This window comes from Misgurnus anguillicaudatus, chromosome 22, assembly GCF_027580225.2.
Source record: "Misgurnus anguillicaudatus chromosome 22, ASM2758022v2, whole genome shotgun sequence".
NCBI classification, from domain to species: domain Eukaryota; kingdom Metazoa; phylum Chordata; class Actinopteri; order Cypriniformes; family Cobitidae; genus Misgurnus; species Misgurnus anguillicaudatus.
This window is the reverse complement of record NC_073358.2, coordinates 22035674-22063125: the sequence shown is the minus strand read 5'-3', so window position 1 is coordinate 22063125 and position 27452 is coordinate 22035674. Positions and strand designations below refer to the sequence as shown.

The 27452-nt window shown below is 36.9% G+C and overlaps 1 protein-coding gene across 2 annotated transcripts in view; it reads left to right on the top strand.

The window, feature by feature from the left end:
- Positions 1-26905, top strand: part of smarca2 (SWI/SNF related BAF chromatin remodeling complex subunit ATPase 2) — an 83760-nt gene extending 56855 nt beyond the window's left edge. For both annotated transcript variants that reach the window (XM_073860856.1, XM_073860857.1), the window contains 7 exons: positions 9733-9953; positions 17420-17525; positions 17851-17952; positions 22131-22266; positions 25007-25140; positions 25505-25518; positions 25829-26905. In XM_073860856.1, the coding sequence (XP_073716957.1) occupies positions 9733-9953; positions 17420-17525; positions 17851-17952; positions 22131-22266; positions 25007-25140; positions 25505-25518; positions 25829-25880 (765 nt within the window). In that variant the 3' untranslated portion in view covers positions 25881-26905. The remainder of the gene's footprint in view (positions 1-9732; positions 9954-17419; positions 17526-17850; positions 17953-22130; positions 22267-25006; positions 25141-25504; positions 25519-25828) is intronic.
- Positions 26906-27452: the final 547 nt, after the last annotated feature.

Below are 27452 nucleotides of genomic sequence, written 5' to 3'. Positions count from 1 at the left end.
TCTGGCTTTCCGCAATACCGCTATTATCCACCAGGTTCAACTTATAAAACCCGCAAGTATCACCCTAGGGCAGTGTTCCCAATCCTGGTTCTTGTCGAGTACCCCCTTCCAGAAAGTTATAGATGTCTCCTTATCTAACACACCTGATTTAACTACACAGCTTGTTAGGGAGACATGTTACCCATTCTGGAAGAAGACTAATTAGTTGAATCAGGTGTTTTAAATGAGGAGACATCTAAAACTTTCTGGAAGGGGGTACTCGAGGACCAGGATCTGGAAACACTGCCCTAGGGCAAACAGCTGTATGTCCGTGTATGTTTTGAGGATCGCTCTGAATCTAATCTCTATCAAAAGTCCTTCACAAAAATTGAATTATCTCAGCTTTTTGCTCAAAATTTTGTGGTTTTTAAGAAACCCATATTTAAGATTTAATAAAAAGGTATGATTAAACTTTTCTTTTTTGAAAGCAGAGGGTCTTTTCTTTCATTTGATATTGTATGTTTATATATTTTAAGAAGAACATTTTCTGGAAGGCATTAAGCTTTTGTGAAAATCTTGAAAAATGCTGGCGCTGGCTGGCAACTTAAAAAAAAAACGCTGTCAGGGAAAGAGTTAAAAATACTGAGTTGAGTATATCCTTTTACTTTGACTGTCTGCTTCTCCTGCTTCCCCAGCATGTGAACACTTCTGTATGATTGATAATGCATTTGAACAACACAAGACAAACACAGATCTTTATCTCTGTAAAAACTTATAACAAATAGACACTGGATCAATGAACCTGGCCGCAAGTCCCCAAACCCAAATCGCTAATTTTCTTATCCTCTGTCTAGGCACAAATTGATCGTTTGCCTCTTTAACGAGCTTTTTTCTATTTCCTCTGTCATTTTCATTCAAATGACTGCGGGTACAGTCATTCCACAACGTTTAAAACATTACATTGGAGCTGAGAGAGTGGCCCAGCAGACCGCGCCGGTCGATAATAAGTACCGATACTGTTTTTCAGCAAGTCATTGAGGCTTGTGATGCTCTTTGGTGAGGGGTTTGTCTACTGCTGGGTTTGCCTGGAAGGTAACAAGAGCAAAACTGTGTTTGAACACAGAAGCTAAAGGTGTAACGCAGCAAGGGAGGTAATTAAATGTGGAGCCAGCTCCTGGTAAACAGAGACCCACTGAGGAGCTAATGTACACAGAAAGAGGAAGGAAGTTTGACACACGGCAATCAGATATTTGGGGAAAACAATGTAGGGTCTGTTAAGTTTTATGGGGTGGAAAAAGAGCATTTTGATTAAAGCTCTCCACTTGACCTTGCTTTTATTGTTGTGCGATGAATGATTTTGGCCCCTTTAAATAAACTGATTTAGTGTTTTGCTGCTTGTTTTATTCCTGCGTCTTGGTGCTTTAAGCGTGAAGAAATGCTTAGCATAAATGTGATGGTTTCTTTTGTACATTATGCTTCAAGTTATTCTTCAAGATTGCTTTTACACAGGAAATTATGATAGAGTATCTCCCCAGCTCAATGGCTCAACAAATTGATTTATACGGTTGACTGCACAGAGTTTAGAAAACAGTCAGCTGTATGGGAGAGAGAACCCTGCCGATCTAAACATAGATGTTTTAGGGGAAGTACTCTTGCAACATGAAAACTGTTGCCAAGTGTTGAACATGTGTGTGAGGTTAAGGATGGCCAGAGAGAGGTCACTCATCCATGAAGGCTGTTTTGCTCCCTTCATCACGGTGGCACTTAATTGGCAGTCTGAGGCGACATGACATTGACCATTGGCAATGTAACGTGGGCATGTTCAGCGATGTGATGCATCCAAAATAGTTTAAATGTGGTGGCTACCAATCAGAATAAAGAGACTGGCACTCATGTGATCTGTCTCATGTGAGGTGCTACTGTATGATCGTGCGGGCAGGTTAGCGTCTTTGTGAGAAACTTCCCATTCCTGTGTTTTATGTAATACAAGGATAAGAATGCAAAGTCGGCAACACCAAAGCTCTAAAAGTATCAAAAGATTTTATTGTTAAAAACTATTGGATGGCATGTAGGTAACGTTTTTTTCAATTTCATTGTGTCTGATGAAGAGCCTGCATACTCGAAACGTTACCTACAATAAAATCTTTTGATACTTTTGGAGCTTTGGTGTTGCCGACTTTGCATTCTTACTGTGGGTTCACACCAGCCACGTTTGAGGTGTTTCATTTGCGTGTGAAAGCCGCGTGTGAAATTCTAGTCATTGAGACATTCACGCGGAAATTCCCATCATGGGAGGGGCTTCTGCGACTCCACTCGCATCCTGCAATCACGTCACTACTAGAGCAAGCTTCTGATTGGTTAACGCGGCCTGTTTTTCCGCCAAAGAAATTTCCGTCAAAATTTTCAACTAGCGTCATTCGCGCCGTGAGACCTTCAGACACGCGTCAACGCATCTTCACATTGACTTAACATTGAAATCACTCGCGCTTGACACCTATACCACGGATGGTGGAAACGCAGCATTATACTATTGTTTTTTTTGGTCGACCACTCAACTTAGATTGATGCACGTGCTTTTGCCTGTGTTTTGTAATACAAGGATAATAATAAGAACTTAATAATAAAATAATAAGTTATTGAAAACTGTCAGAAATTTCGAACATTTCCAAGTGAGTTTCAGCTTTGCATTAACAACCGTTCATCTTTATCATGATACGATACAAAGACAGACTTGGAAGTCAGCCCCTGTGTCTGAATAAGCTCACTGTCTTACTATATAGTGTGCAAATACGGTATGGTGCTTTTGCACAATATTTATGAACCAAGAGGCTAAATGCCTATATATCTTGCTGTATCCTTTGAGATTTTAAAGTTAGCATGTGATTGACATTTTATCTCATGAGGCCACTGGACTAGCACGGAGGAGCTGTCAGATTCAAAAATGTTTTCATACTACCACCTGCATACTGATCAGTACATACTGCATCAAATGTAAAGCTTACTATCAACTCCATCTGACTAACCAACCATTATAACAAGCTGCCATGGCATACACAAAATTCACATATTATGCCCATTTGTACAATATGTTATATAAGTCTTAGCTGTACGTAGAATGTGTCTGTGAAGTTTTAGCTTATAGTATGTCAAAAATGCCCCTATTTGGGTATCATTTAAATGCAAATGAGCTACTGCTCCTCACTCCCTTACAAACGGACAATAGGTACGTTTACATGCACAATTTTTTTTCAATCCGACTGAATTGAATACGATTGAAGGTTACGACGATACAGTTTACCTGCACCCTAAACGTTGGAATCTGATATAAATGTTCGTTTACATGTACATTCTATAGAATCCGAACCGAACGTCTGCACAAGTGCACAGCCAGGGTTGCCAGATTCGCGTATGAGAACCATCCAAAATGGAAATTCAAAACTATCCCAAAAGATTCCCTATGACTTTTCACAGCCCAAATACCAATAACTAATGAACGAAATCCTTTCATATTTAACCCACAGAAAAAAACAATTGGTTAAAACAGTTTAAACAGTAGCCCAAATCTAAACTCGAAAAAAGGCAGAGGACTTGGCAACGCTACACTGTGGAAAGCATCTCTTGTTGAGTTTACGCTTTATCTCTGGATTAAAGTCAAAGCTGAGTTGGAGAAAGTTGTTCTTAATGAGTTTTCAGATATAGGTAATGAAAACACAATTTTTCAAAAGGCACAGCACTAATTATTGCTTTAAGTAGCCTAATGTTTTAAAAGTACACAGAGTGTACCGCGTGTGACCCCATTAACATTACCTTATTAATGCCTGATGCTATTGCCTTGCTTTTGCGTGTTTCTGTGACGAGAATCATGTGATATAAGAGTTTAATATAATGCGTAAACTTGAGCACAAATGTTCTGCGCATGTGCTCAATGTATTTTTGTAACTGATTACTGTGAATACAGTCTGATTCACAGGGGGGGGCTTTGTTTTTGTGATGTCACATTAACAAGAGAATCAAAACGGCATGTCTAATGAGACTGTTTTGGTTTAATGGAGATTACACAAGAAGGAAAGTGTGGATTTTTATCATTGCAGGCTTTTACGTTTACATACTGCCAACACACACGCAATGACGGCTGGTGACTTCTCTTCCGAGGGGCGCAAATTAAAAATATGTTCTTTGCGTCATGTGAACCATACGTCTTGTCAAAATAAGTGCATGCTGCACATGCGTCAAAGCGGTTTATGATAAAAGAGACACATTCACAAAATACTTGCAAGACACTCACTTAACACTAAACTCTGATTACACATGAGATTAAGCGAGTATATGGCAAACACCAGCATCACTTTAATCATAAATCCTTTAGACGCATGTGCAGCAACACTTATTTTGACAACACGCATGATGCACATGGTTAACATGACGCAAAGTACACATATTTTGAAAGGACGAACCACAAACATGAGGGGCTAAATACATGTTGTGACAAGCTTCGCACACGAAAAAAATCTCAAGTTGCACAAGATTGAATTAAATTTGCTAAAGGCTCTCTAAGCGAATAATGTGCGACGTCACTTCCTGTTGATGTTTGAACTGTTTTCAAACAAACGGAGCGTAGCTATCGCCTCCCCCTTCCTCTCCCGTCCGTGCTTTCATGAACGCGCCCAACCCCCACCCCCAAATCCTTCTTGTCGTTTATTGGCTGGAACACTTTGTTATGTTTTGTTGTGCTAGGTTTGGCCACTATGTTGATATTGCCGTTTGTCGAGCCTGAGCTGTCTACAGAGATCGCGTTTTTTACAGTTTGATCAGCGGACAGGCAGCAAGCAGATAGTGAGGAGATGTTTGCTGTATGCAGTGGTGGTAAGTAACGAAGTAAAAATACTTCGTTACTTTACTTAAGTACTTTTTTCGGGGATCTGTACTTTACTTGAGTATGTTTTATTTGCATCTACTTTTACTCTTACTCCACTACAATATTAAAGAAAAAGTTTACTTTTTACTCCGATACATTTCCCCATGCCCGCTCCAAGTATTTATTACACTGGCTTTCCAAACCAATGAAAACTGGGTTTTCTTTTGAAAAAAAAAGAACGCGCACAAGCTCTTTGCCAGCATATGCTCAGCAGTCATTTCGGCACGCATTGCGAAGTGGAAGATGACCGCAGAAACAGGTGAAGGTTCAGCTCTCGCTGCCGTTCCCCTAACCAAATATTTTGATATGCCTCAATGCAAATAATTAGACTAAAAATCATGTAAACAGTGTTTATTGTTTAGAAAACATGAACTGGAGCTTATTTTTAATAATAAAAAAACTCAGCATCACATATTGTTTTTAGATTACATTCATTGTATTTTATCAAATATATAAATAATAACTTCAACACAATATAGAGGACTTAAAACAGATATTTATTCACAGATAAATAAATACTTTACAGATCTTACCACTGCAGTTAGTCGCCAATCCGTTTTTAGATAAAATGTTCAAAGCTTTTCCTTAACATCATATTCTCTTTATAATACGTGTCAAATCAATTGGAAATATATTTTTGTCCACACATATTTAAGTTAACGTCACTAAATGAAGAAAAAGATAAAATAATTAGCTGAAATAATGTATTCTGAGATAAAAAGATTTCATTCACTTTAACAAATCTTACCACAGTTTATCTGCCTAACTTTAGCTATCCCCGTTTCACATCAATCAAAAGGTTCTTTTAACATCATATTCTCCTCATATATAGACGTTACGATCGAAAACCACTAAAATATATATTTGTTCTCTCATATTTAAGTTACTAAATGATGAAAGAAAGAAAAGAAATCAGTAAAATAATGTTTGTTTCTGAGGTAAAATTAAACTATGTTCGCAAGCGCGTGCTGGAGTAGTGGAGCCCGCACGACTTACGCACTAATAAAGAATACAATGGATTTAATGATGTTTTCACTTAATTTCCAAAAAATGGGTGGATAGCAGCAGTAGTGAATACATACGGAGCAGTGGGACTTCTGTCTAGGTTATAAAAATAAAAAAATAAAAATAGCATACAGGTAACGTTCTCTCTAGATTATAAAAAATTAAAATAACCTACAGGAAATGTTTTGGGAAGGTTCTCTTTAAACCTAAAAATAACCTACAAGGAATGAGCGTTCTCTATAGGTTATAAAATTAAACCTAAAAATAACCTGCAGGGACTGGAAACGTTCTTATTTGGTTCCCATAAATAACCAAATGGGAACCATATTTGAACATTAGGGGAATGGTATGTGTTTGCTTGGAGGCTAGTAAGCACAACTGGTTCTCCCTGCATGCTGCCAAAACAATTGATCTGCCTAATTATTGCTATACATTTTTTATAATATTTACTTTTTACTTTCGGTACTAAAGTACGTTTTAAATTGGATACTTTTTTACTTTTACTCAAGTGATGTTTGATTGGAGGACTTTCTACTTTTACTGGAGTTATTTTTTATTTGGGTATAAATACTTTTACTCGAGTATAACTTTTGAGTACTTTTACCACCCCTGGCTGTATGTAACAAAAAATGTTTTATGGTCTAAAACGCGTCAATTCGCTTAGAGCGCCTTTAAAATGATTTTTCTTAAAAAATTGTTGGATCTACATAATTTAATTATGTACACCAGTTCAACATGATTCAATCAAGTTTTCTTAAAATGAAATTTAATTAATGGCTACTGCACACATGTATGTCCAAACACTTTGTAAAAGTGGATTTTGCATAATATGTGCCATTTGAAGTAAATAAATTAAAAGATGAGGCTCAAGTTAGTGGTGGATATCCTACAGAAACTGGTCAAAGGCACTTCCGGTAAAAAGGTAAAAAGGCTTTATTCACATATAGTGGCTAGTCGCACAAAGACATCTAAAGCACACTGTCTGAGGAAGGCTGATGGACGAAATGCATTAGTGTGCAGTCTTTTATTGCTTTAAATCCACTATGTGTGAATAAAGGAGTTTTAACTTTTTCACCAGAAAAAGTTCTGTAGTATATGATGGAAACCCTATCAAAGAGCACATTTTAGGATTTTCATTATCTTCACAAGGTCCATTCAGTCCATTCAAGTAGTTTTCCAGGATACCTTTCGTGATAAATGGTGGATATATTAATGGAGCGGTGAATCAAATACTTAATTTTAACTTGATAATTTGTTATATAAGAGGTCATCATAGTTAAATGAACATTTAAAATTAAAAAATTTACCCACATGTAATGACGGGGAAAGAAGCTGTCCAATCATAGCAGTGGGCGTTTATGTCCAGGTCTTCAATGCGGCCCGCCCCTTCAGACGAAGCTTTTCTCCAGAGAGCCACTAATCCATGTTACAAAATAGCCTGTTACTTATTGCTTTTGATGTTTTTGAATGTAAAAACCACGTGAACATCATAAGTAGACATCAGACAACAGTATAAAACCATAAAATCAACAAATTCACCGCCCCTTTAAGGGTATTTTATAAGATTACAAATGTAGAAACATACAATCACGTCTAAATATACAGTCACTGCTAAATTGATTTGATTGCCGATTCTGGCCAGTTTATCGAATATATCTTGTGCATTGACACATCCTGATCATGCAGAGGTGGGTGTGCCTCTTCAGAAATAACTTTTGTGATGGATTACAACAATAAGCAAGCAATTTTTTTATTAATGTGTTTTTCCATCCTGTATTCACATTTATCAACAAATCATACCCACACAGTGACTGTGCACCCCCTCCGCATCATTTGACATCAAAAGAAAGCCTCTTTTCACAGGCACACTGCTAAAAACTCTCAATTTGAGTAGTACGCTAACCACAGGTGCATGGTTAAGGTGATGGAGCAGAGGTTAGCCATTATTGTCTCACTGTTACGAATGCACAGCCAGTATTGGAACCTGGGATTTGTGTCCATGGGTAAGCTGTGGATCCATCATTTCAACACTCCAGACAGCATTGTGCCGTGTCATGTCTGCTATTGACCTCATGTATAATGCACATAATTGATGTGATAGACTAGACCACCTCGAAGTAAACAAACTATTATACGGGTATTGGTGAGTGAGTGTGCATATATTCAGTTTACGTCATTTGAATTTGCTTAGTTGTTATTATGGAATGACAAATAGCCTCGGCCATCATTAACATCTGGCAGTGCGTTGAAAGACTAATTTAACCCTAAAGTCTCCCATTAATATAACATAACACTAACATTTAAAAAGTTATGTACTGTCGCTTTAAGACCCAATTTGTTTATGTAATAGCTGTGTTTTTACTTTCTGGCTCTGTGCATTTACATTATGCTCAAATGAGGGGTCTGACTCTAGCTGCATAACAGGTGTATTATGATAACCCCTCTTTGCACCCAAATTTTATAGGACATGGAACAGAAAGCAAAGACGGATTTATATGCGTCCTGCTTTTCAAAAAGAGTGGATATAGTGGATTTACTGCAGATTTCTTTGCTCTTGCTCAGTCGGTAGTGGTATTAGATGTGTTTTGGGGCATATATTAAGCTTGTAAGTCCTGCGGTGCGGGCATGGCCACAAGAGTAGCCCTGCTGAATCACTCCGCTGCTTTACAATGAGGGCAGGCATTAGGCCAAAATCAACAACACAAATGCTTAATAACCCTAACCCTAACCTAACCATACTCTAGATGTAGTGTATGCTAATGGAAATGTAATGAAATGGTTTCATGACTGCCTATGAGAACTTGGTGAAGCCCTCAAATACGTAGTTGCCTAATCAGTAAAATGAGCATTTGCAGAATTACGGCGATGACCTTTATCGCTTTGGCATGTAGATGAATCAGCGTTGCACGATTGAAAATGCTATATTCATATATATTCAAATTCTATATATGTCTGGCCAATTTTGCTTTAACAGAGATAAAGTTATAGATCATGGCACTCAGTTATCTGAATGCTAACTGCTAGTAGGCAAAAATCCAGTAGTCGATAATTGTACAGCATGTCTTCTGCTTTTCCAATTTATCCATTCTGTTAAATATTCCTCATGCAAATCATCAATTTGTTTCCTTACTTGACCTTTAACTCTTTACCCACCAGCATTTTTTTAAAGGAAAACACTTTTTTTTCAATATTTTACTATGTTCTAACCTCAACTTAGATGAATTAATACATACCTATCTTTTTTCCAATGCGTGCACTTTTTTTTGTACAGTGCCTTTTAAATGTAACGAATCCAACGATCTTTGTGTGAAGTTTTATTTTCTGGTGTGGAAATGGCATTTTATACGCTAAAATAAGGATAAATAATAATAAGAACGAACGTGTATGCATGTAAACAAAAGACTTTTATTTTGGGGCTGACTGGCACTTTGAAAATGCACTAGTCTTACAAAAACCCTTGCAAGTACCTAATTTTTGGGCCTATTGATTTCAAACGTGAAACATAACTTCTTCAGACTTGTAACTTTGGCATCATTGCATTTCTAGGTTTCACACACATATTTATCATTAAGTTTTTATTAATAACAAAAATTTATGCAAAAAATATTTTATTCTAATGTACTTCAGCCTCTAACTTTTTTTTATCTTAAAATAATTTTGAAACCTGGAAAATGAAGCTCAAATTGTCTTCTTTCTAATGATAACATAATTATGCTTATACTCTAAATGGTTTAGTAAAAACAACCCTTTTAGTGAAAGTAGGTCTTTTCACGGTTTGGCCCAGAGTGGGGGTGCTTTTCAAGAGGTTAACCATTCAATTTGTCGCCTGGCAGGCCATAGAAGATGGCAACCTTGAGGAAATTGAGGAGGAGATACGCCTGAAGAAGCGCAAGCGTAGGAGACACGTGGACAAAGACTGCAGCAGGCGTGAGGATGCAGAAAAGTCCAAGAAAAGGAGAGGGCGGCCTCCAGCAGAGAAGCTGTCCCCAAATCCACCCAAACTTACAAAACAGATGAATGCCATCGTAGATACTGTCATCAATTATAGAGATGCGTGAGTAATGTTTCATTCTTATCCTTTGTTTCACGTTTCAAGGCTCATGACTCATACTATATCCTCTTTAGGGACTCTACGCTATGCCTTCATGACTGTACAATCAGAAAGCTTTTCATTTTTAGTGCAGGAGATATGATATTCCTGGATTGCCAAATATATTGCTGAATTGTCATTTGGTTTTATACATGCTGTTTCCAACCTCTTCCAGGAATTTAGTATACAATTAGGCACAAAGTGAGAGCTGGTGTTATGTGGTCAATGAATGAGAGTAAAACCTGTGAAGAATGACCCCTACTGGGGTAACAAGCAGAAGTAATTTAAGAGTGGTGGTGGGAGGAGGAGTAGTCATTGTAAAGTCTTATGGTCAAAAGGCAGAACAATTCCTCTATGGCGTTTTCGCTGTTGTCTACTTAGCATTACTGTTAAAAGAAAACACCACAGTTTTTCAATATTTTACTATGTTCTTACCTCAACTTAGACTAATTAATACATACCTATCTTTTTTCAATGCATGCACTTCATCTTTGCACAGCACGTCGTGAATGTGTTAGCATTTTGCCTAGCCCTATTCATTCCTTAGGATCCAAACAGGGATACATTTAGAAGCCAACAAACACTTCCATGTTTTTCCTATTTAAAGACTGTTACATAAATAGTTACGAGATTAAGTATTGTGGCACAAAACAAAATGTGGAGATTTTGTATATTTTGGAATGTTGGACTATATTGTATAGCAGATGACTGCGGCACATCTTTTTTTTTTGGTCATTTTTATGTATTGGTTTCTCAATTTTTGCTTGGGTTTGGGGTTAGATTTGGGATTTGCTTTAGGATGTTATTTAATATATAGGTTTCTCCATGTTTGTCTTATTTTTAAGCCATGGTCACTTGGAGTTGGGGTTAGAATTGGGGTTTGGGTAAGGATGTCATTTTATGTAACAAAAGTTGTAGAAAAATAGAAAAAAATAGAGAAACCTATACATAAAACGACAAAAAAAGATGCACAGTTTTAAGTGAACGGGAAGGACTGGCGTATCATATGCACGCAAAATGGAATTTTTTTCACACTATTTATACGCATCAAGGCTATTTTCTATATATTTTATTATTGATTCATCCTGAGATCTCAAGTTAAAAAACTGTCTGGCAACATTAGCAAAGTTTAAAAATCTTGTCTCGTATTATTCTCTTAAAGGTAGGGTAACACATTTTGAAAAATGCTAACGGTAGCCGCCTAGCAATGAAATCCCGATCCCATCCTCAAGTCAAATCGCCATCCAAAGTCACGCCTCTTTCAAAACACATGAACATGCACAGATCAGACGGTCACATCTCATGCCTCATTCACCAGTGAGAAAGCTTTGCATTACAAAGCCGAATAACACTTCCAAAATAACCAAACAACTGGTTTACATCAGAATTAGTTTAAGCACACGTTCGGTTGTGTAGACGTAGTAACTATATCGTTACGCTAATCCATAACGAACACAAATTTCATAAGCAACACAATGTTTCATCAAAGTATAATCTCTGACTCCATCTCAATACAAACATATCGCGTACCTACCTTACCAAAATAAACAGTGCAACGACCCTTTCAGACCCTTTGCCTCCTGCAGCTGTTTCATCTCGTGGTAAAGCTGTAACGTTACCGATGTTAATTTGGGTTTTTGCTCTTGCTGATCCAGGCAGTTTTTGCTGTTGTTGTTATAAAATATGTCTTTCGTTGTGTGCCTCTTGTGTAGGTTGTCAATTCAGCAGAAAAGTTTGCTGTTCTCACTGTTTACAGACATGAGGTGAGCGCACGTGAACGCGCCAATGACGTATGGTTTCTGCGTGGACTCGCTGCGCGGTTGGCATTCAAATTACGCTTACGTATGAGGGACAAAAATGGAAACGTCCGTTCGGACCGAAATCTATGATTTGTTGAACATTTTTTGGTCCTACGCCTTTCACAGATGACATAAATTTCTACAAATACATTTAAACAACTTAACACAGTGATTGCTATCAGGATGTGAGGAGACTTTTAACCAGCATAACAAAAAATGTTTCAGGATCAAATCTGTTACCCTACCTTTAAATCCAATCTCGTTTCGTCTTGACTATAACACTGCTATAAAATTGGATTTTATTGTCATGATATAGGTCTTACATTTTTTTCATAATGGTCTTAAAAAGTCTTAAATTTGACTTGTTGAAACTTGCAGAAACCCTATTTTAGTCAGTGCGAAAGTCAGGAAATTTGACATTTGACTTAGAGTGGGAACCCTGTAGTTCTGTATCAGGAATAAGTCACGGCAGAAAGGCTTCCCGTTGTGCTTAACAACACCCTTCAAGTACAGTAGTCCACGATACAGTGCAGCGTCTCGTCCCATATTGCTTACTTATAACTTATAGCCTTATCATTGAATTTTATACAGGCGGTTTCCCGGAAAGGGCTTATATAAACCCAGCCTAAAATGCATGTTTGAGCTGCCTTAATTTAAAAACATCTTGCACTGACATATCTTAACATATATCATTGAAATCTAGTCTAGGGAGTGTGCATTATATGTTGTGCATATACTTTATAGGCAGTACCGTTACAGATTTGCTCACACAGTTTTTACTGCACTGCTAAAATAAGCATTGAACAAATAAAATGAACAATCATTTAAAACATTGGCATCAATTGTATTGTGATAGGCAGGACCCAGTCTTGTACTGTACTGCTGGCACTGTATCACACTGGGATGTAATAACAAGCTGACTGCTATGACACCCTTTAAATTTTGATCCAGTTTAAGAGTGACACTCAAATTCTAGTGCGACCGAAAAAGTTTTGTCACACTTGTCATGGTGTAATTTCAGTAGAATAAAGGACTTGGAATTACATGAACACCACTTGTCAGGGTAAATCCATAGCCTGACTCTGAATGTGTCAACCAATTAAGATACCGTCTCAGGTTGAAGTGAAGCATGGATTATAGGATGCTTTTTTTGTGTGTTTTTGATGACAACCTTATAAGTTAATAGGATAAATTCATTTTGTATTAACAGTTATGTTTATGACAGCAGGTCTCACTTTTCCACATAATCCACACCAAGAGTTTTTAAACAAAAGGGGTCCCTATAAAATTTAAAGAGACACTGTAAAAAGACAAAGCAAAAATTTTGAAAAATCTACGTGTAGCCAATTATTAAGTTTGTAAACAATTTGCTGTCTTTATCACAATATCACAATTACTATCTATCTAACACAGTTTTAATGTTTTTTTTTTATAAATAAATATATATATGAAGAGTTTGGTTCCAAAACGCAATAAATCCATTTTGACAAATTTCGGTAAAAACGTGTTTTCTATACCAAGAAAGTGACTAGATGAAATCCACTATTTTCTGTTACAAACTTTCCCATAGCATCTTTAGGTTATAAAAACATAAAAAATTCAAATCCATAACTTGATTTTCAAAGATTTATTATAAAAACGAATTATTTTTTCCACAAAATGCAATAAATCCATTATAGTTTTTGTTTCAAAATGCTATAAATCTATTAATTCAATGTACAAATGTGCATTCATCTTTGCCATTTTATATTCATTTAGTTGAACAGTTGTACACACTGACTAAAAAAATAAACATATCAAAACACTTACTTTGTCATATTAAGATCACTGTCATTGCTGCGGTTATACTCGACGTCATTGCTTAGCATTTTTCACAGCGATCAGCTGTAAAATGTTTTGGTCCTGCTCGATTTTCGTTGACTTTGAGTAAAATAATGTAAAGTTTTTCATAAGATCCCCTGGGGTCAATGTGTTAGCATGAGAAACTTGATGCTGTCGGGAGATAAGCACCCGTCTCCCGAGTGCTTTGCGTAAATTATTAGATGTTGATGACAGTCTTTCCCGTCACAGAAAACAACCACAGGTTTATCGATGCCATTAAAGTATTATTTTGTTTTGTTTGTTGATCATGAAGTACAAAGTAGATGAGGAAAACTAGGACTCTGTGTACTCAGCGCCCTGCCATTGTTTGTTTACATTGCGTAAACGGTGGGCTGTAATTTCTGGAATGGATTTATTATATATTGGATATTGGATTTTGCGTAAAATTAATTATTTACTTTTAAATACTGACCTGATATAATACTGATTTTGGCAGTAACGAATTTTTTCCAAAAATAGCATTTATCGCGTTTTAGAACCAAACTCTTCATAGAGTGTGTTTCTTCATATATATATAAATAAATAAATAAATAAATACATAAATAAATAAATATATAAGCTCTCTAAGAGTTCATCATATGTGAGGGTCCCTGCCATCAAAAAGTTTGAAAACCCCTGATCTACACAACAGTGTATTATTACGTGTAACCCTAATATTACGTGCAGAAGACAAGACATTTAATGTGCCGTTTAATATGCAAATAACTGGAAATAACGAAACAAAACTAAGCTGGTTCCATATTAAAAGAGCTTGCAATAGCTCTCCGTCAGATTCAGAATAATCACAGGAGATTTCCAAGTGGTGAAAGAAATGTAAACAAAGGTGGAATTTAAATGTCTATTAATAATTATGCAAACATCACTCTGTTTACTATTTAGTGAGGAATATGCATATGTATACACTGTCGGTGCTGTTTCCCGGACAAGGTTTAGATTAATCCAGCACTAGGCCTTAGTTGTATTAGTACATTTAAGTAGTTTTTACAAACAAACCGTACAAAAAACAATACTGGTATGCATCGTGAGACAAAACAATGGCACTGATATATGTTAAGATATGTCAGTGCACAAACATTCATTTTAGTCTGGGACTAGGATAAGCCCTGTCCAGGAAACCGCCCCTTAATGTTTAGGAATGACCATCACATTTATTAAAGTGCAAATCTGGATATGTACTGTTTACACAGCAGATAATGCGCTATTAAAGACAGTTTTGATCCCCAAAAATGTACAGGTATGAGTTCTCTTTCCTAAAAATAACCGAACTGCGTGTGAACACAAACGTATTTGCAACTCAATGTCAGGACTGTCATTTTAGCATGATATGTATACATATTGTAAAAATATGTATACATACATTACATATTTTTTACCCTTTTACAACTGTGCGTCTCCTCTGACATATTCTGGTATCCTCCAGGGGAGGTGTGCCCACTCTTTGAAAACCTCTGTGATAAAGTAATGTCTTACTAATATTTACACTATAGCCCTATTTGCACGGTAATTATTTTTTCATGGGGACGTATTTTCATCATTTACAGGGTGTAGTCATTGTTCTTTGCCGTCCGGATTCAGTATGTGTGTTCCCTGCGGGTGTGCCTCATACATCTTAAAAAGTGAAGCTGCTGACTCTTTGAGCACCCCCTGGTGGTTGGCTGTAGTACAAGTCATAAACCCCGCCCTCTCCATGCAAACAAATGGGTCTCGGGTCAAAATAAAAAAAGAAACTCCAATAAAATTTTCTGAAAGATGGTTTTGGTCCTTTAAGGTAGTTGTTATCACGCTGATATATGTTCAATTGTTCATTTTTTGTGCTAAGTTTCATTTTTGCTAGTAATTTGTTGCTATAGAAACGAGGCGTGTTGTAGAGCTGGGCAAAGAAAAGCCTGCGATTCTCATGCGTGTCTCATCAGTAAAGCCGGTTTGGTGATTAGTAGTAAATTGCCATCAACTGCTTTCAGATGGAGCGGCATTTACTACACAGAGCTGTATTTCACCAAGAAGCTAGCAAATCGTGTTCATAATCGAAGACGATCTTCCACGATTATGAACGCGATTTTGCCTAGCTTTCGGTGAAATACGGCTTTGTGCAGTAAATGCCGCTCCATCTGAAAGCAGGTGATAGCAGTTTACTACTAATCACCAAACCGGCTTTACTGATGAGACACGCAAGAGAATCGGAGAATCTCAGACGATTTTTTCCGCCAGCTCTAGCGTGTTGTTATGATTGACATTTGTGTTTGACAGCTTCTCTGAGCGGACTCTCGGAGCTTCAAGGGAAGATTGAAGATATAACTAACTATTCATTTTCTATTTCTGTGTTATTACACACAGACAAAATCAGTTGTATTTAACTTACCTTATTTTAAGCGTTTGGGCGGAAGTTTGATACGCGGCTCCACCTCTGGGCTCCACGGACGATTCCTTCTGCGCATGCCCTGGCTCCAAACTGACCTTTTTGCGTAACATGTCGGTGCCCTTCTTTGAACATTTTACGTTCAGTTTATTACAATGGAAGGAAGCAACATTGCGTCATCCATCTTTTTTTACAGTCTATGCTTCCCTGGGATCAAAACCATGATCTTTGCGCTGCTAACACAATTTTCTACCAAATGAGCTACAGGATCTCTGATTATCAGGCAGACAGAACCCCACATTGCTTTTAGTTGAAATTTTTTGTGGCATTGCCTGCTGCTGGTAGGAGCACTAATTTAATAAACAACCCGATTGAATACAGGGTGCATTGAAGGATATGTTTAGAAAAAGGTATGTTGAATGCAATAGGTCTTCCATGACCAAAATATTAATTTGACTATGCTTCCACCTACCAGTGAGAGTTGTTTATTTCCACCATGAGACCATGTTTTATTAAGTTAAAATCCTGCCACTTTTCCTCTAAAATTGACCCAAAAATAAAGCCTGCAAATGGATAGAATTCAGCCTTAAAGGAAAACACCACCTTTTTTAATATTTTACTATGTTATTACCTCAACTTAGATGAATTAATGCATCCCTGTCTTTTTTTCAATGCGTGCACGTCATCTTTGTACAGCGTGTCCTGAATGTGTTAGCATTTAGCCTAGCCCCATTCATTCCTATGGATCCAAACAGGGATGATTTTAGAAGCCACCAAACACTTCCATGTTTTCCCTTTTTAAAGACTGTTACATGAGTAGTTACACGAGTAAGTAAGGTGGCACAAAATAAAACGTGGCATGAATGAAAGGGCTGGGCTAAATGCTAAAACATTCACAACGCAAAGATGTAGCTGTAAAAGTGCACGCATTGAAAAAACAACAGGGATGTATTATTTCGTCTAAGTTAAGGTAAGAACATAGTAAAATATTGAAAAACTGTGTCGTTTTCCTTTAAGATTTGTCAAAATCTGTTTGTTATTGTATTGGAGTTAAGTATTAATGTTGACACGCCATAATTTTAGCAATATGAGCCATGATTTAATCATGGAATGTGTTATGAATCATCTGCACCGTGTCATGAACATTTAAAAAAAAACTTGAAGAGAGAAATAACCAAAAGCTATGTTCCTGTTAGGTAAAAATCTCAGCAATATGTGAAACTTCAAGAAATTCTGTAGCAACTTTTAAAAAGTTTGTCCACCCGGATTTATTTTCCCTTTATCCTGGGTTTAACCTTTTCCATAATGGTCATTTAAACACCAGTGTAAGTCTAATGTAAACTTTTGGACATTATTCCCGTCTGTCACACCTCAATCTCTGTTTCTGATCACAGTTCAAGCCGTCAGCTCAGCGAGGTCTTCGTGCAACTGCCCTCCAGGAAAGAGCTGCCTGAATACTATGAACTGATAAGGAAGCCAGTGGACTTCAAGAAGATCAAGGTGAGCAGAAAATGAGCTGCAGTGAGGGTGGATGTAAGGCTGAACATCACACCGCTGTGAACTATTATCGTGGGATCAGGAGTAGCCACTGAGTACTTCAAGTGGATGCATGCAGAGTTGTTTTTTGATGCACAGTGCAAGTCAAGATAAAATAATTTGTATGGGCTTATAACCACTCACCTTGTGAAATTTTTACATGCATTTGACGCCGTTGGCACCTTTGTTTTTTCTGTTGCATATCTTGTCACAGTTTTCACAGTGTTTTTCACAGTTGCACCTTACAGGTGAAAGATGTTTTGTGTTAAAACGGTTCTATGTTTTCCAGGAGCGTGTGCGCAACCACAAGTACAGAAGTGTTAGCGATCTGGAGAAAGACGTAATGCTTCTTTGTCACAACGCTCAGACTTATAATCTAGAGGGCTCTCAGGTGAGTGTATAAATGGATTGAATGTTCTCTATTGTTAAAATGGTAATAACGTCCTAGAACCACGACACACACCAGTGATTACATCTTGAATTGAATAAAGTGCCTGTCAAAAATGCAAATGGTAGGCATATCATTACTATATACAGACTTGAATAGTGTTCACTATGTAGAGAGCAGCTTTTCAATATGAACCGATTAAATGTGTCAGAAACATTTGCAATCAAATGTATAAGTAATGTTTAGTCAGATAGCCAGACTATTAAAAAAAAATTATGTTCTCATATATATATATATATATATTTATTTATTTTAATAGTCTGGCCAGTTCTTTCTTTCAAACAAAATACATTTAAATATAAAAAAAACATTCAAGTGATCTTTAGAACTAAATACAGCTAATAACATCTACAACAAGTGTAAAGTGCAGTTTTCATAACTAGTAATATATATATATATATATATATATATATATATATATATATATATATATATATATATATATATATATATATATATATATATATATATATATATATATATATATATATATATAGCTAACTTAAAATATTCTACTATGAGACATGTCATTATAAGTAATTTATTGTTTACCATTTTTTGTGTAAACCATCGGCCTTGTTTAGGGCGATACTCCAGCCAAATATCAAAATTACCCCATGATTTACTCACCCTCAAGCAATCCAAGATACATATGTCAATCATTTTTCAGACATTTGGAGTTATTTTAGTAAAAGTCCTTGCTTTATAATTAGTGATGAACCGAAATGAAAATTCTTGGCCGAAACCGAAAACCGAAAAAGCAAACCAAGGCCGAAAAACCGAAACCGAAACACAGAAAGAAATTATTATGCCAATTATTAGTACAATTGCATTTATGGCTATCACTGTGTACTAACTAGGGGTGTGTGACAGATCAAAAAACTCACAGTTCGGATCACATTACAGTTTTTTAGGCACAGATCAGATTATTTTTCCGATCAGCAAAAAGCGGGTGGGAAAAATCTAATAAACAATAAAGAAATTGCAAACATTTATAAAAAAGAACAAAGTTGTACATTAATAAGGTCTGAAATAAGTATTACAGAAATCAAATTAAATGAATCATAACACTGTCTTTATTGTGTAAATTAAATATATTATTATTATTAGAGCTATTTGTCTCTCTGTCATGGGTTGTTTGATTAACATTAATGACACAGACTTAAGTGGGTTAATCTGACTGTAATCTATACATACACTTAAGACATGAACAAATGTTTTTATTAGAAAAAGAATACTGTGGAGATAATTTTGTTTATATGTGCCCTATCAATAACAGAGAGATTTTATGTTTGCTTGTTTTTTTTTAAACGCGTCTCTCTCGTATGTGCACTAAGGGCACTTTAACGCGCGTGCACACATAGAGAAGGAGGGTGAATCTCAAACAGCGCAACAGTCGCTCCACATAAAAACGTTACGTTGTGTTTTATTGCTTTATTCGCCAAATGTACGTTAATGGATTACAGTATGAGACACATTAGCGCGACTCTCTCTAAAGTTTACACATCAAGACATGCTTAATCTTTGCAGACGCGTGCAAACGCCTCGACCGTGAGTGAAACCTGCTTTTGAGCAATGAGGGGAGGGGTGGGTGACAACTGATCACCGTGAGTGAAACCCAAGCGCTAGCGCACAGATGGGAGGGACGCGGTTGACATTCATTTTCGGCTGGATTTTTTATTTCGGCCCGAAACCGCTAATGCCATTTTTCGGCCGAAATTTTCGGCGACCGAAATTTCGGTGCACCCCTATTTATAATGAAAGAAAACAGAAATCAGGGAACAACTTCACAGAAGTAATCCACATGGCTCCAATGGGTTAATAAAGGTCTTTTGCGAGTAAAAAAACGCCGCCATCTTGGAACAGGGGTCTTGTCATAGAAAGTAGCTAGGTAACCCTGCTATATTCGCTTGTACTTCGAATTCATGGGCAATGCCGGAGTTTTGTGCTGTGTATGGATGTTAGGTGAGTAGATTTTCTTAATATCAAAACTTTACATTTTCTCTGGACATGCTTAATACATGTCTGACCATTGGAACGAACAAAAAAAAACTAGAAAATAGCATTGATGACGATTTAGGATTATTTTATTTCCATTACACCATTGCCTACAATGATGCTGATTCAGGGCTCCCCTGTTTCAAGATGAGGGCTTCATTTGACGCATTCGTTCCAATGAACTGCCGTAGCCAAGGTGACATCTAGTGTACATATCTATACGGACTACCGGCACATCTGGGAACTTGACTGTAAATTTCGTCACCGCCCCTTTTTGGGGGATAAAAAAGCAGACCTTCCATTGGCTTCCATTCAAAATAGCAGAACAAAGCAACGTTTTTACACAGCCAGCAGGCGTAAATAACTTATGAAATCACTCCGATTAAACATGTCGAGTATTTATCTGTCCACCCTGCCTGCCATAGAGCCCAAAAGATACATTAACACATTTAATTTGGTCAATATAAAAACATGTCCCTTTCATTCTCACAGCGTCAAATTTGTGTAACAACGCCATCCAGTGATTGCTGGAAATATTGCTAAGCCAGTTAGTTGTATGGCTGGACGGAAAAGTGCACTTGTTACTCTAAATATAAAGACATAATAAATAAATACGAAGTAATTTTCTAATACGAAGTAAAATCATTCACTTGCTTCCCTGTTGACTCGAGGTACGAGTAAATGTCCGGATAAGACACCTCTGGCCAATAGGGAGCGTTGTTACACAAATTTGATGCTGGGAGAATGAAAGAGACATGTTTTTATATTGACCAAATTAAATGTGTTAATGTATCTTTCGCACTCTATGGCAGGCAGGGTGGACAGATAATTACTCAACATGTTTAATCTGAGTGTTTTCATAAGTTATTTACGCCTGCCGGCTGTGTACGAAGGTTGCTTTGTTCCGCTATTTTGAATGGAAGCCAATGGAAGGTCTAGTCTGATTTCCCCCAAAAGTGGGCGTGAACCTGTTCAGAGATATTCTATGACGTTGCGCCGGTTGTGCGTATGGCTTCCGGTAACAATGGCTTTTGGACTCACAAGTGAGTCATTGCACAACGTACCTATGGAAACCAACGCCCACTATGCTAAAACTCTCCTGTGAATTGTGAGTCCAAGATGGCGTAGTTACCGGAAGCTTGTTATTACAATTTATAAAGTTTAAAGGGGCCATGGCACAAGACTTTTTTAAGATGTCAAATAAATCTTTGGTGTCCCCAGAGCACATATGTAAAGTTTTAGCTCAAAATACCCCACAGATAATTTATTATAGCATGTTAAAATTGCCACTTTGTAGGTTTGTGCAAGGTGTGTCCTTTTAAATGCAAATGAGCTGATGAAATGCAAACCCTGATCACAATGATGGTGGTTTGTTGCAATTTAAACTCAATTGTGCTTTTCTCTGCACTAAATGGCAGTGTTGTGGTTGGATATTGCAGATTAAGGGGTGGTATTATTAAAATAAGAGCTCCTTATGACATCATAAGGAGAGCCAAATTTGAACTACCTATTTTTTTCGCGTGCTTGTAGAGAATAGTTTACCAAAACTAAGTTACTGGGTTGATCTTTTTCACATTTTCTAGGTTGATAGAAGCACTGGGGACCCAATCATAGCACTCAAACATGGAAAAAGTCAGATTTTCATGCCATGGCCCCTTTAAAATCTGGATATTTTTCTTACAAAATTGCATCAATTATCCACAGAAGACCTTTATTAACCTCTTGGAGCTGTGTGGATTTCCTCTGTGAATGATGGATGCACTTTTTGGGGTTTAAAGTCATAATTTGTTTCCTGATCCCTGTTTTCTACCATAATAAATCTTAAAAGAGCAAAGACATGTACTCAAATAACTCCAAATGTGTTGGTCTGAAGGATGATGGATATGTGTGTCTCGGATTGCTTGAGGGTGGGTGAATCATGGGGTGGTTTTTATATTTGGCTGGAGTATCCCTTTAATTAATTTGGAGTTATAAAAGATTGAAATTGAAAGCTTGAAAAGGCCCTCCTGTAGCGTTGGTAAAATGTCACTTATGTCCTTCTGGTTTTCACCACTCGACATTAGGAATCAGATGAAATGCGTTTCTGTGAAAATCTAAAATGCATTAATTTTGGCTCTTTGTAGATCTATGAAGACTCCATTGTTCTCCAGTCAGTGTTTAAAAGTGCTAGACAAAAGATAGCTAAAGAGGAGAGCGAAGATGACAGTGATGATGATGATGACGACGACGATGATGATGACGATGAATCAGAAGCAGAGTGTAAGTGTTTTCTTTAACATTTTCATCCATTTAGTCCCGTTTGCTGATACTCATTAATGGCCAACCAAAAGTTTAATTTCCCTTTGCAATTGATCAAGCTTTGGCCTCAAAGGGTTAAGAAAGAAAAGAGTAATATATATATATATATATATATATATATATATATATATATATATATATATATATATATATATATATATATATGTGTGTGTGTGTGTATATATAATATATATATATTTATGTATGTATGTATGTATGTATGTATGTATGAAGAGTTTGGTTCCAAAACATGATAAACGACATTTTTAAAAATTGTATTGTATCAGGTATTAAAAAGTTCTTTATTTTACCATATCCACTGTGTTATTCTGTCATCTTTTCTCCCTTTTTTTCCCAAAACGCGATAAACGCCATTCTGCAGAATGTAATAAATCCACTTAACCAATCACAGCGCAATCACAAACAAAAATGCCGGCGCTTTGAATACAGACATAATCCTAGTTTACCTCATCTACTTTGAACTTCGTGATCAACAAACAAACAAAAACACAATAATACTTTTGATGGCATTGATAAACCTGTGGTGGCGGAGAAGAAATGTAAGCCATCAAAATCGAATAATTTATGCGAGAGGCACTTTGAAGACGGAAAAATGCCAGCTGTTGCTTGTTCTCACACTACAGCATCAAGCTTCTGTCATGCTAACACATTGACCCCAGGGGATCTTATAAAAAATGTACATTATTTTACTCAAAGTCACGAAAATCGAGCAGGACCAAAACATTTTACAGCTGATCGCTGTCAAAAAAGTTCGGTGACAAATAGGGGTGGAACGGTACATGTATTCGTTTCGAACCGAATCGATACGGGGGTCACGGTTCGGTGCATGAATTTAAACGGAGAAAACACGGTATGAAAATAAAAAAAACTTGCGTGCAAAATAATTAATGTAATGCGGAACTACTGTTAGATACGCGAGTTCTTTATGGGCAGCTACTCTGTTGCCCCGCTTTAGCTCTGAAGCTCTGATTGGCGCCGATGCAGCTGAGCTCCGCCTATGTATGCACTCTATCAGAGCCTGTCTACATTCAGGCACTCTGCAGATTTTTTGTCAGGTCGACTCCGGTCCAGTCAGTTAGTGAGCAGTGATAGCGAGGATGGCAAGTGGTGTTCCACAAGAGTTAAGACGCTTCGCCAGCCTCTTTAAGATCGCAAGTTTGGCAAAACTTCAGTTTCCAGTCAGTTACAATAGTACAGGCGAGAAAGTGGTGGAAAAGAGAGTGGAAATACATCTTATCGGGGCTCTCAAGTCTCACGCATTCACCTTGACACACACGCATTTCAGTCAGTTCACACGCCACACTTTGTATTTCTCACGCTGAGAAGTAGGAGATAAATTGTCCTGCTAATATACAATTAATGGACGAGGCGCAGTTCTGTCGAGTTCAGCTGTTTTTTTAAAGTGTGCTCAACTTTACGCAGAGCCATCAGCGTCAGAGTACCGCGAGAAATCTTGCGGAGGAGGCTGATTTCAAATCGCTCTCGCGTTACTCTGACGTCATCCACTTGTCGTTTCTTGCAGCGCCTAATGAAGTCGTACACACCTATTAATTCATCCTACAAGCCTATTTTTTGTTCTTTAGTACATTAATATGAAATAAGGCCAAAATGTAATTTTAAAATGTATTTAGGTAACACTTGTAATACATTTGAACCCATATTTGTATGAAAGATGACTACAAGATTACTTAAAGTGGTATACATTTTTGAAATACGAGATAGTATGTTAAATGCATTTCAGTTCATATTCATGACATCTCAAAATAACACAGATAATGACACCTATGTTTTTAAGATTATCTTAAGTACTAAAAAAAAATGCCTTCTTCATTTTTGTTTTGCTTTTCCCTCCATTGTACCGAAAGTGAATCGAACCGTGGCACTTGAACCGAGGTACGAACCGAACCGGGACTTCTGTGTACCGTTCCACCCCTAGTGACAATGTCCCAAGGATGACAGCAGCAATAACAGTGTTCTTAATATGACAAAGTGTTTTGGTTAATGCCATTAATGTATATTTTTTATCAGTGTATACCAGTCAACTACATGAATATACCAGATTTTTCGGCCTATAAACCTTGATTATTTTCATAACTTGGCTGGTGCTGCGTCTTACAGTCAGGTGCGCCTTGTAAGTCAGTATGAATTAATTTTGACATTTGTGAGGCAAGAGACAACATTACCGTCTACAGCCGCAAGAGTCCACCATATGCTGCTTCTGTATTTATGTAATTTAATGGATTCAGTGATGCGGAATGACGAGTATGCAAACTTCACACTAGTTGGCTTGTTCAGTTAATTTAGCCTATTCAACCTTACAGGTAAGTTCTGTATGCTATGTTTAATCGTTTAAATAACTGATAATATTACTTTTAACGTACATGGCAAAGATGAATGCACATTTATATATTAATTCAATAGATTTATAGCATTTTGAAAAAAAAACTTGAATTTAATAAATTTTGCGGGGACATTTTTTTATATTATAACCTAAAGATGCTATGTGAAAGTTTGTAACAGAAAATAGTGGTTTTCATCTTGTCACTTTCTTGGTATAGAAGACACGTTTTTACCGAAATTAGTCAAAATGGATTTATTGCGTTTTGGAACCAAACTCTTCACATACATATATAAATATATTTTTTATGAATATTTAACTGATATTATTTTTTACTCCAAGCTAAATCAATGAAGGTCAAAATTAGGCTGAGTAAGCGAGACGAGAGAAGTCACGACAAAGGGAAGAAGAGACAGAGTCGCGTGAAGGCCAAACCTGTAGTCAGCGATGATGACAGCGATGAAGACCTGGACAATGTAGGTCCACCTTATTGTAACACATTTCTCATCTCTCAGCTCTGTCACTCCTACACACATTTTTAGACAGTTGACATTTACCCTAATTAGATACTCTTGTAATCCAAAACCTCATGTGCATATGTTGACATTTTGATTGAATATGCTTAAGTAAGATATTATTACAGAAAATTAAGCACTTATTGGATAGTTAACCAGCAGAGAGATGATGCCACTCGAAATCCATTCCATATAATCGTCATATAAAAAAGGGAATTAGTCTTAGTCATCGTCTTAAAGCTGTTTAGATGGTCATTTATCAAAAATGAATCTTTTTATTCCCGTATTTGCTCTTAAACTTCTCTCTTTATCCCATCCGCTGCAGTTCGAGAGGAATATGTAAGTCTCTCTTTTAAATCCACTTTCGTATATACCATCTTTTCCTCTTTGTATGGTCGCTGAACGTATAGACCTCAGTAAATTGCAAAGGCCATGTGAACGCATCAAAGGTGTGTGGCCATGGCCCACATGGGAGAATCAATGTTAGATTGTCTTATTATCCAGAAATAAAGTGGGGCATCAGTTTCCAGCTCAGTCCTCTGGAAATAAGCCTCTATAGACCTGCTATCGGTGGGGTGTGGGTGTGGACCCGTTTGTGGCGGTCTCTTCACATGTGTGTAATGTCATTACTGTCTGTGTCTGTTTTCAGGAGCAGTCAGAGGGCAGCAACAGCGATGATGAGTAAGGAGGAGATGAGCTGATGATCAGCGTTGCTTTCACACCTTTATTTCCCTACTTGTATTTTCCTCAGAAATATTCTGTACTTCACCCGAGGCTTGCTATAAGATTGATTGTTTTCTGTTCCTTCGGTTTTATTGTACGGATACACACTTTGTCTTGTGTCGCTGTCTCACCGTTTTTCAATGCAGTCAAATGAGGAAAAATCTGCCGTGAAGAAAAGTTGTTTTGCACCTTTCAGTATTTTGCATACAGTGAATTATTTTATGGACGACTTCCTTGTGCTTGTACATAATTTACAATTATGCACTATTTTAAAAAACAATCAAAAGATTAAAAAAAGAGAATTGCATTAGAGAACTTCATTTATAAGCTAACAAAAGCCTTTTTTATTGTTACAGTCCAGAGACTCGTGGACTTTAATTGCATCCATTTTATGAGTGTCTTCGATTTCATATTGTTATGAAACCATATATTGTAGGAACTACTGTATTGTATTGCATGCGTCACAAAAGCCAGCAGAGATTGCAGATGCATTCGTGAACAGTCTGCTGATCAGTTCTGTACTGTTTCTCTATACACATTTTCTCTGGGTCTTTGCTTTAGCTGATTTTAGATTTCACAGTCAGACCTGCCTATTGTTAGCTACATAATACTGTATTTGAATGTAGATACTGGATCTAGTATTTTACAGCATATTGTATGTCAGACTGTGAACTAGCTTAAATTGGCTACCTTTGCATACATATATATTTTTTTTACATCAGTGTTATTTAGAAGTGTGGGGCGGTTAAACGTTATATGCCCTTATGTCATATTGAAATAAGTTTCATTTATTTTACAGTATTATTGCTTTATCATTTACCCATCATTTTTTTCTTTTTCGGTTCGTTCTCTTGTGTGCCATTGGTCATTTCTGACATCTTTTATGTGGTTTGTGCTTAGTATATATATATATTCTAAAGTGTCATAATCTTTGCCGTTCTTGCACACTGTCTTTGTGGTTGTAGCACATAGCCCAAAGTAAATAAATAACACCAATGGTGGACTTTCTCTTGCCAGTCTTTGATTTGGGATGTGATTATGCCGGTTAATACATTTGCATGTTCTAATCCTTAATAACTTTGAGGATTTAGTAATGCTTCATTAATGATATGGTTTGCAAGCAATAATAAGCTAGAAAGATTTATAGTATCTGTGTTATGATCTATAGCTCCCTGTTTTGTTTTGTTTTTAATAGAAGCTGATTGTCCCTAATAGCCCTCAGAGCAATTCACTTGATGCTATTTAACCAAACCCATTAGACAACAGCAATTAGGCAAGGCAAGTTTATTTGTATAGCACATTTCATACACAGAGGTCATTCAAAGTGCTTTACATAGAGATGAGAAAACAAAAAAATCAAAGATACATGAATTTAAAGGCTCTCTAAGCGAATAATGTGCGACGTCACTTCCTGTTGATGTTTGAACTGTTTTCAAACAAACGGAGCGTAGCTAACGCCTCCCCCTCCCTCTCCCGTCCGTGCTTTCATGAACGCGCCCAACCCCCACCCCCAAATCCTTCTTGTCGTTTATTGGCTGGAACACTTTGTT